Source organism: Geotrypetes seraphini, chromosome 1 (assembly GCF_902459505.1).
Source record: "Geotrypetes seraphini chromosome 1, aGeoSer1.1, whole genome shotgun sequence".
Taxonomy (NCBI): domain Eukaryota; kingdom Metazoa; phylum Chordata; class Amphibia; order Gymnophiona; family Dermophiidae; genus Geotrypetes; species Geotrypetes seraphini.
The window spans coordinates 257,475,607-257,492,900 of record NC_047084.1 but is presented as its reverse complement, the minus strand read 5'-3'; the positions used below and the strand labels follow the sequence as shown (position 1 = coordinate 257,492,900).

The 17,294-nt window shown below is 40.4% G+C and overlaps 1 protein-coding gene across 6 annotated transcripts in view; it reads right to left on the bottom strand.

Moving 5' to 3' along the window:
• Positions 1-17,294, bottom strand: part of SORCS2 (sortilin related VPS10 domain containing receptor 2) — a 1,263,434-nt gene that overhangs the window by 550,844 nt on the left and 695,296 nt on the right. For all 6 annotated transcript variants that reach the window (XM_033949940.1, XM_033949949.1, XM_033949957.1 and 3 more), the window contains exon 3: positions 7,293-7,392. In XM_033949940.1, the coding sequence (XP_033805831.1) occupies positions 7,293-7,392 (100 nt within the window). The remainder of the gene's footprint in view (positions 1-7,292; positions 7,393-17,294) is intronic.

The window sequence follows — 17,294 nt, the reverse complement described above, 5'->3', positions numbered from 1 at the left end:
CTGCCCTGCCGCTCACACAGCCGATCGGAAATCTTCCCCGACGTCAGCACTGACGTCGGAGGGAGGGCTTAAGCAAAGCCCGCCCTCCGACGTCAGCGAAGACTTCTGATCGGCTATGTGTGCGCGGTGGGACAGGCAGGAAATAGAAGACAAGCCTACGCGGCTCGAGCTACATTTTGCTGAGAAAGTTGCTAAGATGGGCTGGGAGGCAAACGGGGAACACAAAAGGTGGAGGGAGTGCGTTTTGGACACAAGGCATGAACTTGGGAGAGAGGAAGGGAGGGAAAGAGATGCTGAGGTGGGGGAGGGAATGGGTTTTTGCACACAGAAGGCATGAACTTGGGAGAGAGGAAGGGAGGGAAAGAGATGCTGAGGTGGGGGAGGGAATGCATTTTTGGACACAGAAGGCATGAACTTGGGAAAGAGGAAGGGAGGGAAAGAGATGCTGAGGTGGGGGAGGGAATGCATTTTTGGACACAGAAGGCATGAACTTGGGAGAGAGGAAGGGAGGGAAAGAGATGCTGAGGTGGGGGAGGGAATGGGTTTTTGCACACAGAAGGCATGAACTTGGGAGAGAGGAAGGGAGGGAAAGAGATGCTGAGGTGGGGGAGGGAATGGGTTTTTGCACACAGAAGGCATGAACTTGGGAGAGAGGAAGGGAGGGAAAGAGATGCTGAGGTGGGGGAGGGAATGTGTTTTTGGACACAGAAGGCAAGGACTTGGGAGAGAGGAAGGGAGGGAAAGAGATGGTTGTGTACACGGGGAATAGAAGAAAGGAGAATTTTTGGTCATAGGGAGGGAGTGAGGTACAGACAGTGGCATACCAAGGTGGGGGTGGGGCGGTCTGCCCCGGTTTTACGCCCCAAGGGGGTGCACAGCTGGCCACCCTCCAGTGTTCTCCCTAGGCTGGCAAACTGCGTCTCTTTAGCCACTTGAGTGCCACCGCCGCCATTGGGAACAGGCCGGTGCCAAGTTCTCCCTGCTTTTCCCTGTGGGGCCGACCAACTCTCGCCACCCGCGTCAATTCTAATGTCGGAGAGGACGTTCTGGGCCAGCCAATCGCTGCCTGGCTGGCCCAGAACGTCCTCTCCGATGTTAGAATTGATGTCGAGTGGCGAGAGTTGGTCGGCCCCGCGGGGAAGATAAGCAGGGCGGACTCGGCGCCGGCCTGTTCCCGATAGCAGCAGTGGCAGCCTATTCCCCAGTGGCGGTGGCAGCATTTTCCCAATGGTGGTGGCATAGGGGAGGGCAAGGAGAAAGAAAGAAAGGGGGGGACAGGGAGCCAGAAAAAAAAAAAGAAAGAGGGCTGGGTGAAACAAAGAAAAATGGGGCACGGAGAGAGAGAGAGAAAGACAGACATACAGAATGAAAGGGGGTATGGAGAGAGAGAAAAAGAAAGAAGGGGGCAGGGTGAAACAAAGAAAAAGTTTGGGGAGGGAATGAGGTCTGGAGGAGAGGAAGCATACAGGAGGCTGAAAAAAGGGAAGAAATATTGGATGCACAGTCAGAAGAATAAAGTGCAACCAGAGACTGATGAAATTACCAAAGGTAGGAAAATGATTTTATTTTCAATTTAGTGATCAAAATGTGTCCGTTTTGAGAATTTATATATGCTGTCTATATTTTGCACTATGGCCCCCTTTTACTAAACTGCAATAGCGTTTTTTAGCGCAGGGAGCCTATGAGCTTCAAGAGCAGCGTGGGGCATTCAGCGCAGGTCCCTGCGCTAAAAACCGCTATAGCGGTTTAGTAAAAAGGGAGGGGGAATATTTGTCTATTTTTGTATAGTTGTTACTGAGGTGACATTGCATAAAGTCATCTGCCTTGACCTCTTTGAAAACCCGCGGAATATAAATGATAATTAACATTTTCTCTGCGTACAGCGTGCTTTGTGTTTTTAAAATTTTATTGTTGGTAGATCATTTTGACTTGGCCACAAAGGTAAGGGGGAGGGAGGGGAGCTGCTGAAAGAGTCTACCTTGACGTGGTTGCAGGCTTACAAATCTTTTGGTCAAAGAGTGCGGCGACAGAGAAAAGTATGTGTGTATTCGGCCCATGAATGAAATCATTAAAACATTATAAATTGCCAATAAATTGAAATGAAAACCAAAGGATTGTGAATCAAATTGATTCTCTGACAATACAAAGATTCCAACCTTTAAAAATGATGTTACATAGTTCAGGCAACTTTATAAAGAGTTTTTAGATACTAAAATCTTGTTATTAAGGTTTAATTGACGTGCTGGCACTTTGAGGAAATTCTTTGGTTTTGTGCGGCAGTTTGGGCACTCGGGCTCAAAAAGGTTAGCCATCACTGCCTTAGGCTTCCCAAACCAGTACTGGTGACTTCACAGCCAATCAGATTTACAGGGCACATGTGAAATTAATCATGGAGACACTGTATAGACAAATTTATTTCATGCATTAGATGATTTCTTGAAGGAAAAAGGGATAGAGGGATATAGATAGAGGATTACTATACAGGTCCTGGACCTGATGGGCCGCCACGTGAGTGGACTGCTGGGCATGATGGACCTCTGGTCTGACCCAGCAGAGGCACTGGTTATGTTCTTATGTTGTATTTTATTCCTAGAAATCCATCTGGTTTTGGAAGAGTTGCAGGAGATTTTGCAATAAAATTTATACTAAACAATGTTTATAGGTCCTCACCAAAATATTCTGCAGGTAGAATTTTTCACAATAGCATGATCATTTTATACCCATGTACAGAAAAAAAAATGCATGGGTTGTTAAATAATGGAAGCATGTTAGGTTATCAAAGGGAAGCTAAGTAGCATGAAAAAGCCAAACCAAGCATGCACAGTTCTTTTTTCTTCTTGACTCTATTGATTTCCAAGTTATGTACATAGAGGTTACCTATCGGGGCAGAGTGAACTGAGACACCTATTACATTGTAGGAGAGGAGGTCAAAGGAGAACAGGAAATTCCATTAGAGAAGACAATTGACACCAACTGCATATTTACAACTATCCATGTTCTGTATCAGGAAAAATGTTAAAAGGGCAGTACAAGAAGACATTGTTGAAGACATAGAGAGATGCAAGAGACATGCCACTCTGACTCAGGACACCAGCATCTGATTATTCCTCCCTCTACAATTATTCTATTGCATAGGTACTACAATGGCTACATCACGTGGACTATTACAGCCTGAGAAGATACAGAAATGAACTCCGCACTCAGACAAAAGCAATTGGTCAACTCAAAGAGCCTGTTGAGGCTTAAATAACACTTCAGTCTTGAGCATCTGAATGTCTACAATAGTATTAAACTTCATTAACGAAAACGAATACAATGTCCAACAGCAAAGCACTTAATACACCAATAAGACACAGGAATATCCAAGAGCAAAAACTGTCTGTTTCCCTCATCAGCTCTATTAATTTTCAATATAACATACCCACCCCAGGAGTCCCCTGCTCAAGGGATAGCACACTCACCACACTACTCAAACCAGCCACACCCACAAACATGCACCATGCACACATCCCAGTCAGTCACTCCCCACCCCCTACCCTATGTAATTCGCTTGTTTCTCTTGTTAACTCCCTAATAAAAATGATTTTCAAAAAAAACCTCATTAACAATAACAATGAAACCAAAATCTTTGCCCTATAGTAAGCACAATTGCTTGGAAATACTTTTACTTTGTATAAAGGTGGACTTATCTTCAAAAGTGCATTCATATTTCCTCAGTCATTTCCTTTTCTCTTTCATTACTACCCTTCCACGTACCCTCTGTCTTGCAAACACCCTACAAAAACTTTCTTTTCACAAAACAGATGATATAGAAGGACTGTGGAGATCTGTTGTCTAGTCAATTATTCTTGGGGGGAGGGGGGAGACCTTCCCCATGGGCAATTTCTGTATTTATGATTCTCCAGGGGTTGCGACTATGCCTAGCCCTTATATTAAAATAGGGCTATTAATGGACAAACATTTGAATACGTGCAATGCTTATTGGCTAGAAAAACCAGAGCAAGAATACCAATGACCTTAAGAAAAGCAATGACCCTGAGATGATGTCCATTTCTATACCAATATGAAAACTTTACATATTTTGAGATATGAAGTAATGTTTGAAGAGGCTCATTGATGCATAACTGTTTTATGTCTTCTCAGTCAAAACTATATTGGTTAAGATGACGCATGTGGTGTCAATATGTGGATCTGGACAATAATACCTCTCAAGAGCATGTGATAATTCTGTTTTGGAGAGGTGTATTATATGGAACCATGAGCCCTAGTGATAGTACAGCAAGACTACCACTAGGGAATGAAGTAGGAGAATAGAGAGGGGGGCTAATCAAAGGTATGATTATTGGGGGGATTGGGGAAAAAACAGAACCGCAACCTCTAGATGATGCAGCCCCAAAATCTTCGGACCACGGCTTTGAGGCTGATGCCCCTGGGCTGCTGGAATAATGCAGCTTCTGAGGTGGTTCACAAGCAACATTGTTAATTTACCACAATGGTCAGATTTATTTTTGCTCTGGTCAACTAATTTCATGAGTCACTCCATTGGGCCTTCTTACTTGATATAGTTATTGTTTTGTTATTCTCATCCTATGATGTTGACTAGATGCAATTATTATGACATTGGAATTTGTTTTAATTTTGTTGTTATATATATATATATATATATATATATATATATATATATATATATATATAGTATTTTCTTGGGTTTATATTCTAAAATATGTCAATTAAAATTAATCAAAAATTGTGTTTAACTTCATGGAGTTGCATAGTGAAAGGTTCCCCTAAGAACGCTCCCTCACCGGGGTTGAAGTTAAACCACCTTATGGCAGCTGGCACTAATCTGCTGAGTCAGAGGAGTGGGGCTTAGGCAGGAAGATGGTTAAATGCCCTGGGGCAGAACATTTCAGAGAGACCTTGAGGGAAGAAATCCTCCCAGGGTGTTTCTATTGGCTGTAGTATCTGGGAAGAGCCCGGGGAAGAGGCGCAGCCCTCAGAAGAGATTGCTTCCCTGTGTTTGCCAAAAGCAGAGGTTTCAGTGAGGTAGGACAAGTTACCGTAGAACCTCAAAATTAGTTGAGTGGGTATTGACTACTGCTGGAGAGGGAGATTACAGGAATCTTGGAGTGAAGAAGAGATTGTGTACTTAACTTATGGAAGCCAAGTCTGGGACAGTGCTTCAGGGACCCCAGAGTAAGAGGGGAGAGTAGCGTACACTGAACTGGGACAGTGTTCAAAGGAACTATAGTAAAGCTCGCTTACATTGTTTGGTTAGGGTCCAGTCTGTGGGGAGGACAGACTTGGAAAACTCTTATTCTGAATGTCAATAAAATTCTACTTGCAACTCTTGTTCTTGCTGTATTCCTGAGATTACAAACCTGGCCTGGGAGCCACACTGTTATGTTATTGGTGGTCTTATATCCTGCCAAATCCTCCGAGGCAGAGTATAAGGCAGGTTACAGCATCTATTAATGCATCATAAACATTACAACAGCAGTTATGACAAAATGAACACAAACATCCTTATGAAAGGTCACTTGGACACACAAAGTCAGAGGCGTGAAGAAAGTACAAGTTTTATTTATAGCATGCCGGACTCTTGTGCAGTGAGTTGCCTGCTTACAAGAGTGCCAGAAACAGGAAATGCACGGACTTTTATGCCCTTTTCACAAACTAATATATGCAAAATCTACAACTTCTCATTTGTTACTTCTATAACTTTTCTACAATTATTATTGATCCTAAGCCAGCACTTGCGATAGGTTCAGGGGTACAACTTATAGTCCTATAGGAAGCTAGCTCATTTACCTGCTTATCTAAGCCTTGCAGTTCTAACTGTTACATATTTAGGAGGAAAGTGTACATCATGGCTCAAACTCTTATCTATTTAGCTTACAATGTGGTAAGGCAGAGACATACATTTCAAGCAGATGATGTCAGCAGATTGTACACTGTTTCCAGCTATGTAGGCCAGAGCAGTATGTCAAACAACAGTTAACCATTTCATGACCCTACACTTACATCAATTAATGTATCACAAATAATTACAGCAGCAACATAGACATATCATCCTTCGTGATTGGGTTCACAGTGGGTTACAGCATTAGTTAACGTATCACAAGACATTACGATAGCCATTATAGTAGCACAACATGGCTAAAATTTTAAATTAAAATATTCAACACAATAAAATGGGGAAAATCAATCACATCATATGTACACATCTGTTTACTTCTGATTTCAAGCTTTAACAAGGAGCTTAGGAGCTACGAGTATTACACATTGACTTCAGACTTGAAGTAATCACCCATTTTTTTTATTTGCTAGTGGTAAAAGCACACACCTCTCCCAATTTATGAGTTAATTCAAGGGCAGAGAACGCTGGACCTTGAAAGACATGAAGAGGTCTGGTTTTCAAGATAACCATAATGAATATTTATCAAACATTCACATATTCAGACTAAGAAGCCAGTTAATTTAGGTCTTCATTATTTACCAATGACTAATCTGCAAGTCAAAACAAAAGAAGCAAGCAGGTCATTTTTGCCTCCTAGTAATCCCACCTCTCACATGGAGGAGATGGTTTACCATGAACTTTAATGCAAGAGTATTAGCATTATCCACTAGTTCCCATTATATTTTGCATAAAAGTCTGATTTAGTCCCACCTTTACCCTACTGCATGTGTGGACTGCTGCCATGCATTTCTAAAACTTCATAAATGCAACAGGGTAAAACCAAGGTGGAATCAGGCTGTTCAGAAAATTAAAGAATAGATGGTGACCTTAAATATTAGTGATGCGGAAACATAGGCGTCGGAACGGGGGAGACCACAGGGGGCATGGTTTGAGCCCTCCTGCCCACCCTTCTTCTGGTGTTTGCTTAAATCTTTGGGCAGCCACCGTGCAATGTCAAACAGCAGGCCTGCCCCGGAACCCTTCATTCTACTTCCAGGGACAGGCCTGCTTGTGGATGCTGCATGGCGACTGCTGAAGATTTAAAACTAAAGAGCTGGGAGGGGGTAGGTGGGGGACTCGGGAGCTGTTTAGAGGTCATGCACCAGGGCAGAGCTCCTGAGCCCCCCCCCTCCCAAACAAAGCAGTGTTCCGCTGCCTATGTGCGGAAAAATAATTTAATAGGTACCTAAATTTTATAGTGAAGCTTTTAATCATTGCTATAGTGAGCAGATAGCTTGAGAAATTCAAAGATCAAATCTACATTGTAGTACCAAGCAGTAACTAGACTGACAGCTTTTCAGAGCTTCTTGAGTAATTATCCTTTGTCACTTACCTTTTTTTTGTTGGCTGGACAGATATAGAAATTGTCAATGACTGTATTGATCCCGGGCTGCAAATTTAGTTTTGTGTACGAAGTCCCAAAGTCTGAGGACCTAAAAGAAATATAAAGGTGTTTAGAAGAAATGTAAAAATATGACGGCTGATAAAGTTCAAATTACCTATCCTCAACATCAACTATTTCCTGCACTCAGTATACTTACACACTGAAATATGCCTTCCTATAATCAGTGAAATGCTCTTTTTAAATAATTAACGCAAAACTCCTGCACAATCAGATCCAAGAGAGCTTTCATTATTCAACAATTCTGCATTCCCATCTCCAGAATCTGCAAACATTAAGCTTAACTGTTAAGCAAAGCTGAAAGTCTTAAAATAGATAGATAGATAGATAGATTAGATAGATAGATGACTTCTAGGATACAATCTGCCTGATATTCAGAACTATATAATCGGCCAAGAATAGATCCGGCAATGAACATCCATGCTCAGTGAGACTGCAGACGTCAGCCTGGCAAATTTCTGCGGTTTGAATATCAGGCCAATAACTCCATTTATAGGTCTTACATTTCATACCTCATCAAATTATATACAGGCATATGATCAGGTTGGTTAAGATTCATGAAAGCTGGGTCCCAGATGGGGACAGTCTTTAGTGTGTATGGCGTAACCTTCAATGAGACCCAAGCCCAATGCTACAGAAAAGATCACTGAAAGCCAAAGAACCAGCAGCCATGAAACTACACTTAGGGCTCAATGTCACTTTAAGGAAAATGGAGAAGGGAAGAAAGAAAAGGGATTAGTAGGGGGGAAATAACTGAAAAATTAGTAATCTAACCATGGTTGTTTTTGTCATAGGGACATAAAGGGGCTCATAATCGAAAGATAAAAATGTCCAAAAACCGGCCTAAATCGGCACTTGGACGAACATTTCTCAAAAACATCCAAGTGCCGATAATAAAACCGGGTTTTGGACATATTTCTAAACGACCTAGGCCTTCATAGTGCCGCAGAACGACCAAAGCTAAACGGGGCGTTTCGGGAGGTGTGTCGAGGGCGGGAGTTGGGCGGGAAGTGGGCCGGCTTAGAATTAGTCGTACAGCATGTATAACCAAAAGTTATACAGGCCAGGATTGACGGAACTTGGACATTGTGTCTTAGACCATGTAAAACATGGTCTAAGTCACAAAAACCCACCTAAAGTCACCAGATAAGCACTGCAAACACATAAAACAGACCCCCCCCCACTACCCCAGTGATCACTGACCACCCCCCCACCCCATAAAAATATTAATGACAACTTTAAAATTTAGCCTCCAGACCATTATCACCTGGCCGCCTGGCATAGGAAAGCCTAGTCATGCTGCATAGAGGCGTCTTAAACCGTCTTGAGTGTAGGTTAGGGACCCATGGAGAGGAGGACCCATAAGCCCCTGTAATCACTGCATTCATCAGGGAATTGCTTCTCTCCAGCTCTTCCTCTCCTCGCGGTGTCCAAACAGAACGTTCCCGGGAGGTGGCGCGAGGTGGGGCTGGCTCCTGGGGATGTTGTTTGGACGCTGCGGGGAGAGGAAGAGCTGGAGAGAAGCAATTCCCTGATGAAGCTCTGTTGTGAAACAAGGAACCCTGTTGGAAACTATGGAGTATATTACCAACGGTGAAGAGTTTGTAGCCGCTGTGTGGTTGGCTCACACTCCACTGTGCGGGTTTAGTCCTGCTTCTACATCCCAGTACTACTACGAAGATCATTGAGAATTCTACATTTTAAAGATAAGTGTGATTTTTTTTTTGGTGAAATAATATAACAGTGTACGATAGAGTTTGAATTTTTTTCCACTTATCTTGGAATTTTTGACCAGTGATGTGTCTGCTTATCTCAAAGTTGATATTTTGAGATTGGTTTGTCTATATGGGTAGCAATTGTTTAGCACCCTTATTAGACACTGAGGTCTTTTTTCCATTTTCTACAGAATAATTATCTGTAGTGCTGGGTAGGTATTTGGATGTAATTTAAGTGTGCATATATTTTTGGACATTCTTTCTTGCTTGAGAGAGTCTTAAGATGTAATGGAGCCATAAGATGACTTTCCAATATCAGCCGATCCGGCAAATTCTTCATGAGTTTAGGAAGGATCCAATACATACCCTGATGCAAAATAAAACCTTGGTGATACCTATAGAAATTTGGAAAATTTACCCCCTCCCCCCCCAACCGATTGTGATTTTTGCAAAGATACTATGGTGATTCTAGAAGTTTTACCAAGCCAAAGGAATTTTGTAAGAATCCCATTCAGTTTTTTATAAAAGGAACTTTGAAAATAAACTGGCAACATACTCATTTGGTAACAAACTACAGGTAAGATCATCATTTTGATGGTTTGGACTCTCCCCCACCAAGAAAGATGTAATGGATTCCAATGCTAACACATTTCTTTAACCTTCAACAATAAAGATTTTTCATTTACTGTCATTGTGTCTTCCAATGTCCTTTGAATCATACCCAAATATTTTATTTCCTCTTCCTTCCAAAGGAATGGGAATGGGTCAAATAAAACAAAACTGCAGAGCTGTACAAGACGTAGGCAAAATTTATTGTGACAAAAAATAAATATATGCAAACCCTTTTACCAATCAAGGGACCCTACACGGTCCGTGTTTCGGACAAACCTTCGTCAGGGGTCCATGGTAAAAAAAGAGGGGAAAAAACAACAAAAAGTCACAAAAAACTGTGGAGTAGCAGCAAAGTATGAGTGACGTCAAAATTTGTCACTGCAATAAGCAACTTTTTGTTGTTTTTTCCCCCCTTTTTTTACCATGGACCTCTGACGAAGGTTTGTCCGAAACACGGACCGTGTCGGGTCCCTTGATTGGTAAAAGGGTTTGCATATATTTATTTTTTGTCACAATAAATTTTGCCTACGTCTTGTACAGCTCTGCAGTTTTGTTTTGTTTGCTCTCGGTTGTTTTTTACTGCAACTTAGGTTGGAACTTCTCTCTTTGTTTTGTTGCAATGGGTCAAATAAACCTTTTATACAATGCACATTTAATGGAAGAACCTCTGATTTGCTCGAATTTATTTTGTAACCAGAAAATTTGCCAAATCGATCAATCAATTCCAGTAACTGGGGGATAGTTGATTCAGGATCTTTCAAATGAAGCAAAATATTGTCTGTATAAGCCGAAACTTTATGCTCTCGACCTGCATATGGAATTCCCTGTATCTCCTTTGCCTGCTGAATAGCCAACAACAAGGGTTCCAAAACAATATCAAAAAGCAAAGGAGATAAGGTGCATCTTTGTCTAACTCCCCTTTTCAGACAAAAACGTTCAGAGAATGTATTATTAATATATAGTCTGGCTGATGGGGAACTATACAAGGTTTGAATCATTTGAATAAATCCGGAACCTATCCCAAACAAATCCCTTGCTTGGTACATAAAAGTCCATTCTACACGATCATAGGTCTTCTCTGCATCTAAGGAAACAGAGAAAGCCAGATCATCTATTGTTTTTGCTAAAGTAAGCATATGAAGCGCCAATCTGGTGTTATTTGCAGAATATATTTGAGCAACAAAACACGTTTGGTGCATTCCAATCATATAAGGGAGAGCCTTGGCCAACCTCAGAGCCAATTAAAGAAATTGGCCTGTAGTTTGAAACCAACATGGGATCTCTATTTGGCTTTGGCAAAACAATTGTTAAAGCTTCTGCCATAGTACCTGATATCTGACCCTTCATCAGTTGTGATTGATATAATTGAAAAAGATGAGGTAACAGTATATTTTGAAAAGATCTGAAAAACTCCACTGTGAATCCATCACTACCCAGAGCGGATCCATCTCTGAGAGACTTCAATGCTAAAATTCTCTTCCTTCATTTTCTTTGTTTGAATAGAGCTCAGAATATAAAGCTTTATAGTAATCCAGAAATTGATTTAAAACATCTGGAATGTGGATAGAAAATTTTTTCATCAGTTATGGCCGCAATCTTTACTTTTCTCTTTTTAGCTTTAAGATAATTTGCCAGTACTCTTCCCACTTTATTCGAGTTCCCATAATACACAACTTGCTGACAAAACAAATCTTTCCTAGCCAATTGCGAGCAAATCTCATTATATTTATATTTAGCTTTTAACAGAGCATTTAAAGTACCTTGTTCCCATTTTAAAGCCAATTGTGATTCTAAAAATGAAATAATTTGTTCCAATTTGGAAAACTCTGAGTAATATCCTACCATGTGCCAAATATGAAATAATCTGCCCTCGTATAATTGCCTTAAAAGCATCCCAAGAATTTCCAAAAAGATTTCCTCCGAGGTATTGAGTTGAAAATACTCATTCATTTGTACTTGAATTTCCTCAAGAAAGTTTGAGTCTGCAAGCAGTGTATTATTGAACCTCCATACAGGTCTATTAGAATCTTCTTCAGTGAACTGGTATTCTATCCCCATTCCAGCATGATCTGATAAAATGATTGAATCTATGCTGGCTTTTGTAACCTGTTGAATTAAGTGATCAGAAACAAAAAAAAAAATCAATTATTGAGAATGATTTATGAACTTGTGAACAAAATATAAATTCTCGAGCATTAAAATGAAAAATCCGCCATATATCCTTTAATCCACATGTGTGTATAAGATTATTACATTACATAACATTACATTACATTAGAGACTTCTATTCCGCCTGTACCTTGCAGTTCTAAGCAGATTACAATTGAAGATGGCTGGACATTTCCAGGAAGTTCCAAATTTTAAGGAAAGATACATAGAGATGCTAGAATAAGAGATAGGGTTAGATACATAGTGGAGGCTAAGAGGGTGAATTTAAGGAAGCTAAGAGGGTGAATCCAGACCTAACGATTTTAATTGTCTACTTGGTTGTTTATGCATTATTGGATACATGACAGCATTGAAGTCTCCAGCTATGATTAAATTAGACGTAGCCAGTGACAGAATTGTTTGTTGGAGCATTTTTTTAAAAAATCCGCTTGATTAGTGTTTGGTGCATAAATATTAAGAACCGTCCGGGTATCTTTTCCTGAAGTCATATTTACATAGAGCCACCTACCCATTGGATCTGCCCTAAAGTTATCAAATTTAGCAGAACTCGTTTTATTATTTAGGATTGCCACACCTGCTTTTTTCCCTATTGTAGGAACGAAAAACCAATGTTTTATCCACACACCCCCTTCTAATTTAGCCGCTTCCACTGCTGATAGATGAGTTTCCTATATATAATAAATATCTGCTTGCTGGCTGTTCAGGAAATTAAGAACCTTTTTCCTTTTGATGGGGTGATTGAGTCCGTTTACATTTAATGAGTATAATTTTAAAGCCATTTCCTTTTATATATAGGTATTATCAAATAGAAAATTAATATCCTTTTTGTTGAAATTATAATTACACTTCCCCCTCCCCATTCGCGGTTTCCACACTCACAGTGTCATATAATTGCAATTATTTTTTGTCATATAATTGCAATTATATAGTTTACCATGATCCCGCCTCTCTCCAGCCTTCCTCCTGGCATCCCTGCCTTACCTGGGCAGGAGCGATCTTTCTATGCTCCTGCCCCGTGCAGATTGCCAATAGGAAATGGCTGCTGTGAGCTCCTGTCGTAGTCTCGAGAGACTACGGGAACTCACGGTAGTCATTTCCTATTGGCAATCTGCACGGGGCAGGAGCATAGAAAGATTGCTCCTGCCCCAAAAGCCTGCTAGACCACCAGGTAAGGCCGGGATGCCGGGGGAAAGGTGGGAGGGAGATGGGGGTGGGTCAGAGCCGGACGAGAAGATATTCATGGTTTTTCTCAATTTGCGGTCCAGCTCTGCCCCTATCCCCTGCAAAAACCAAAGGAGAAGTGTAATCTTTCCACACACATCCAGAATTCTAAACTTAAAACCCTCCCACTCCCTCCCCTAACCCATCCCTTTAAGTATCTTAAAAACTTGGATGCACACATACAGACCAGCAATTACCATCCTCCCCTAGGCACCTTAAAACTTCCCCCAAAATTAATCCTCCCATGTAATAAATATTACTAAATAATTATAATTTCCAGTTATGCTAAACTAAAACATAATCTAATTAACTTATTATGCACTAAATATTCAAATGATCATTGTATAATATAAATCATTTAGCCCCTATAGCAATCTAGAATAAAATAATTCATCAAACAATACACTACTTTACTTCCATAAAATAACAGTTTCTCTGTGGAACTCTCCTGTAACCATGGTAATCATCCAATTAAAATAAGCAGCAGCTATCTTTCCTCACAAATTCCACCATGTTTTAACCAAATATGAAATAAAACAAAAATGAAATAAAACAAAAATGATCCTCAAAGTTTTCAAGTTTGAATCACAGAAGTTCATGACATTCCATCTGCAAATTTAGAAATATATTCTTGTAATTTCACAGGGTCTTCATAATGAATGGTCTTATTATAGAGTGTGTAACCCTTATCACCGCCAGGTATAGTAATCCGTATGTTGCTCCCATCTGCCTTAGTTGTGGGCGGAGCATCAAAAATGCTTCCTTGTGTTTGCAGTGACCTTTGCAAAGTCAGGTAAGAATAAAATACGTGCCTCTTGCCATTTTAAATTCCTTTTTTCTTTGGCAGCCCCTACAATTTACATAGCTTATGGGAATTGCAGTACCTTAAAGATTAGTGGCCTATGGCCACTCTGACCGTTATTTCACCGTGATGGCACTCTATGTGCTCTTTAAAATTCCAATGGCTGTTTAAAGTTCAAAGAGTGTATCTTAGGTATAAAATCCTCCAGAAATTTGATAGTATCTGCCCCCTCAGCTCCCTCTGGAAGACCTAGCAATCTGACATTTTTTCTTCTGCCCTGTTGCTAAGATCCTTGAGGTCTTTAGTCAAAAGCAGGATAACTTTATGATCTGCCTGGGATTGAATCAAGCTTGCTTCAGTTTCAGATATCCTGTGTTCTAAGCTTTCCAAACGAGTGTTAGAGACTTGTACTTGTTTTGCTAAATTTGACATTTCCTCCTGAACTGTTGAAAGTTTAACTGAGTTGTCTTGTAACTTCATAGAGTTTTCTTGCAGCATTTCTTTAATACTTTTCATCTCTCCTATCAGCTGCTCTAAAAGTTCAGTGGAATCCTTTGGAAGTGGTATTTTAAATGGTGTAGGAAGATCAAGCTTTGACATCTTAACTGTACAGGATGCAGCAAGAACATTTTCCAGATGTGTTTGTCTCCCTGTTGCCATAGTCCCCAAATTCTGAAATTATGGGGGGAAGAAACAGTATTTCAATTACTGATAGTTGTGCTATAGGTGCCTCTGAGGGGAGAGCAAAGCCATTATACCTCCATCTGCCTCGCAGCCAAGTTCCAGAATCGTAGAATCACATCTAAGATAAGCACCTATCACCCAATTTTTATTTTTTTCAATTATGAGCATGTTAAAGCTCATAACTAAAGCCAATTTACTAATTAACCCCCCTTTTATCAATCTGTGTTAGAGGTTTTTAGTGCGGGTCAGCAAAGTGCGTGTTCCAATGATTATAGGAATTCTATGAGCATTAGAGAATTTACCACACTGACTCGCACTAATAAACTCTAGCTCAGCTTGATAAAAAGGGGCCCTAAGATAGGTGCCTTTTACAGAATTTGCCCCTAAGCAGTGACATAGTAAAGGGGGTAATGGTGGACCGCCACGGGTACCATCTCGGTGGGGGCACTGGCACCTCTCTGCCCCTCCCTTCCCTACCCTCCCATACCTCTTTAAAATCTTTGCCAGCTTTAGCAACTACTCTAGCCTGTTGTTCGTGCAGGCCTGGCTCCCTTTGAAATCACTTCCAGGTCATGGGGCCAGGAAGTGACATCAGAGGGAAAGCCAGCGCGAGCAGCATGCAGAAAAGCTGCGCACACTGGAGAAGATTTAGAGGTACGGGGGTGGAAAAGGACAGTGTGAGTGTGGCATGGGGGCGCAGAAGGGGCAGGGGTGAAGAGGATGGTACAGGGAATTAGAAAGGAGGGCATGGGGTACCACCACCCCAGGCACCTCCCATCCTAGCTATGCCACTGCCTCTAAGTGACTATTCTGTGCTATGTTTGGGGAAATAGACCCTCAATTACTAATAAAGGCAAACAGAATAATAAATTGAGGTGGAAAGATGCAAAAATTGCCCATGCATTCATTATTGGGTATTACTAGCCTGGTTGAAAATAATTTCTAAAAGTTTAATATGCTGCCCATGTATATTACACTTTAGAAGGAGGCTCTCTTTTGTACAATGCAAGTAGAGACAAGCATGAACAGTAAACATAGGACTGAACTTATCTCCAAATTACCCTGACACAGGAGTAAGATTCATTCCTTTCATGGTATGTGTAAAATTAAATCATCTGGAAAGCATTGTCCCAAGAACAGAAGAAGTCACTGTCATTACTGTGGGTTAACTGCTGTAGCCCCATTATTTTAATGAGGCCAATTCATTAACCCGCATGAGTTATCCAGCTTTAATGATAATGAGATTTACCATGTATAAGTGAATCAAACTTTCAACCTGAAACAGCCAAGAACTAGGAAATCTTATTGGGATATGTACTATTACTAGATCACAATAATTCTGGAATTTTGTAAGTTATCCATCCTTAGCACACTGCTGCATACATATTCATCAGTACACATTTAGTTTGCTAATATTCAAGATTCTTAAAAAAAATATTAAATCATTAACTTTAAGAATCACGTAATATGAAAAAATCATGACCCAACAAAATCAGCACTAGATAGAATTGATATAAAAACCTTCAGTTAATAAGATGACCTACCAGTTCAACCCAATAGTGAAAATTAAAGAGAAGTATTTTACTGATTTGAATATCCTGAAGAAGTTTATTCCATACCTGAGGACCTGCAAATCGAAGCTATATTCACAAGTGGAGATATTTATTTATTAGAACTACATTTTGATAAAAATTTTAATCGTTATTAATTATATAATTAAAATAACATTTTAATCATGATTAATTACACAAGTAAAGATGTTTTATTTATTTCTAAGAAAAAAGCACCAAGGACCTTCAAGCCTGGGGCAATCAATCTTCTATTTATTGATGGACCTGATACAGAATATTTATTTTCAGCATATAAGCAATGAGAACATCGTATCTTATTAAACACACATTTTTTATAATTTGATAGACTTCTTGGGCATTCATTATTGAGATGTTTATTTTTATGATGGTGCTCCACTGGATGGCATGTTTGATTACAGAAAGGTTACCCTCTTGTTTCTTCTTAATAGTTTTGGGTGATATGTTTTCAGCTATTTTATTACTCTTGGAGACCCTTTTAGAAAGCTGTGGTAGTAAGTCCCGCGCAGCAAATGCAATACACATTCAATTCCTATGAGCAGCGTCACATTTTCCACACCAGGAATCGTTACCATGGCTTTGTAAAAGGAGCCATTAGTTTATTTTAATTGCATTTTGCAAAGTGACTACTTTTCAGATTATTATTTTTTTATAAGGTTTACTCCCCCTCTACAAGTAGGTGCAGTACCTGCAAACTGGAAGTCAGCGGTCATCAGACCGATTTTGAAAAGACCTACGCTCGACCCTAACGTGCCGCTGCAACTTTAGACCTGTCTCCATCCTACCCTTCATCTCCAAGATCCTGGAAAAAACAGTGTTAACCCAATTACACTCCTTCATCAACAAACAAGGCCCCTATCCGCCTTCCAATCAGGATTAAGAAAATTATTCAGTACTAAAACCTTCCTTCTCAACATCATCGACGCTTGCTGGAAACTCATGGACAAAGATAATGATGTCCTTCTGGTGCTGCTGGATTTCAGAGCACGGTTCGACACTATTGACTATCCTCTTCTCATTTAGCAGCTCTCTGAAATCAGAATCTGAGACATTGCATTACGATGGCTCTCCTCTTTTCTGAATAACAGATCCCAAAGCGTTCTGCTCAACAACATGCTATTGAATCCAAAACTGATCAAAT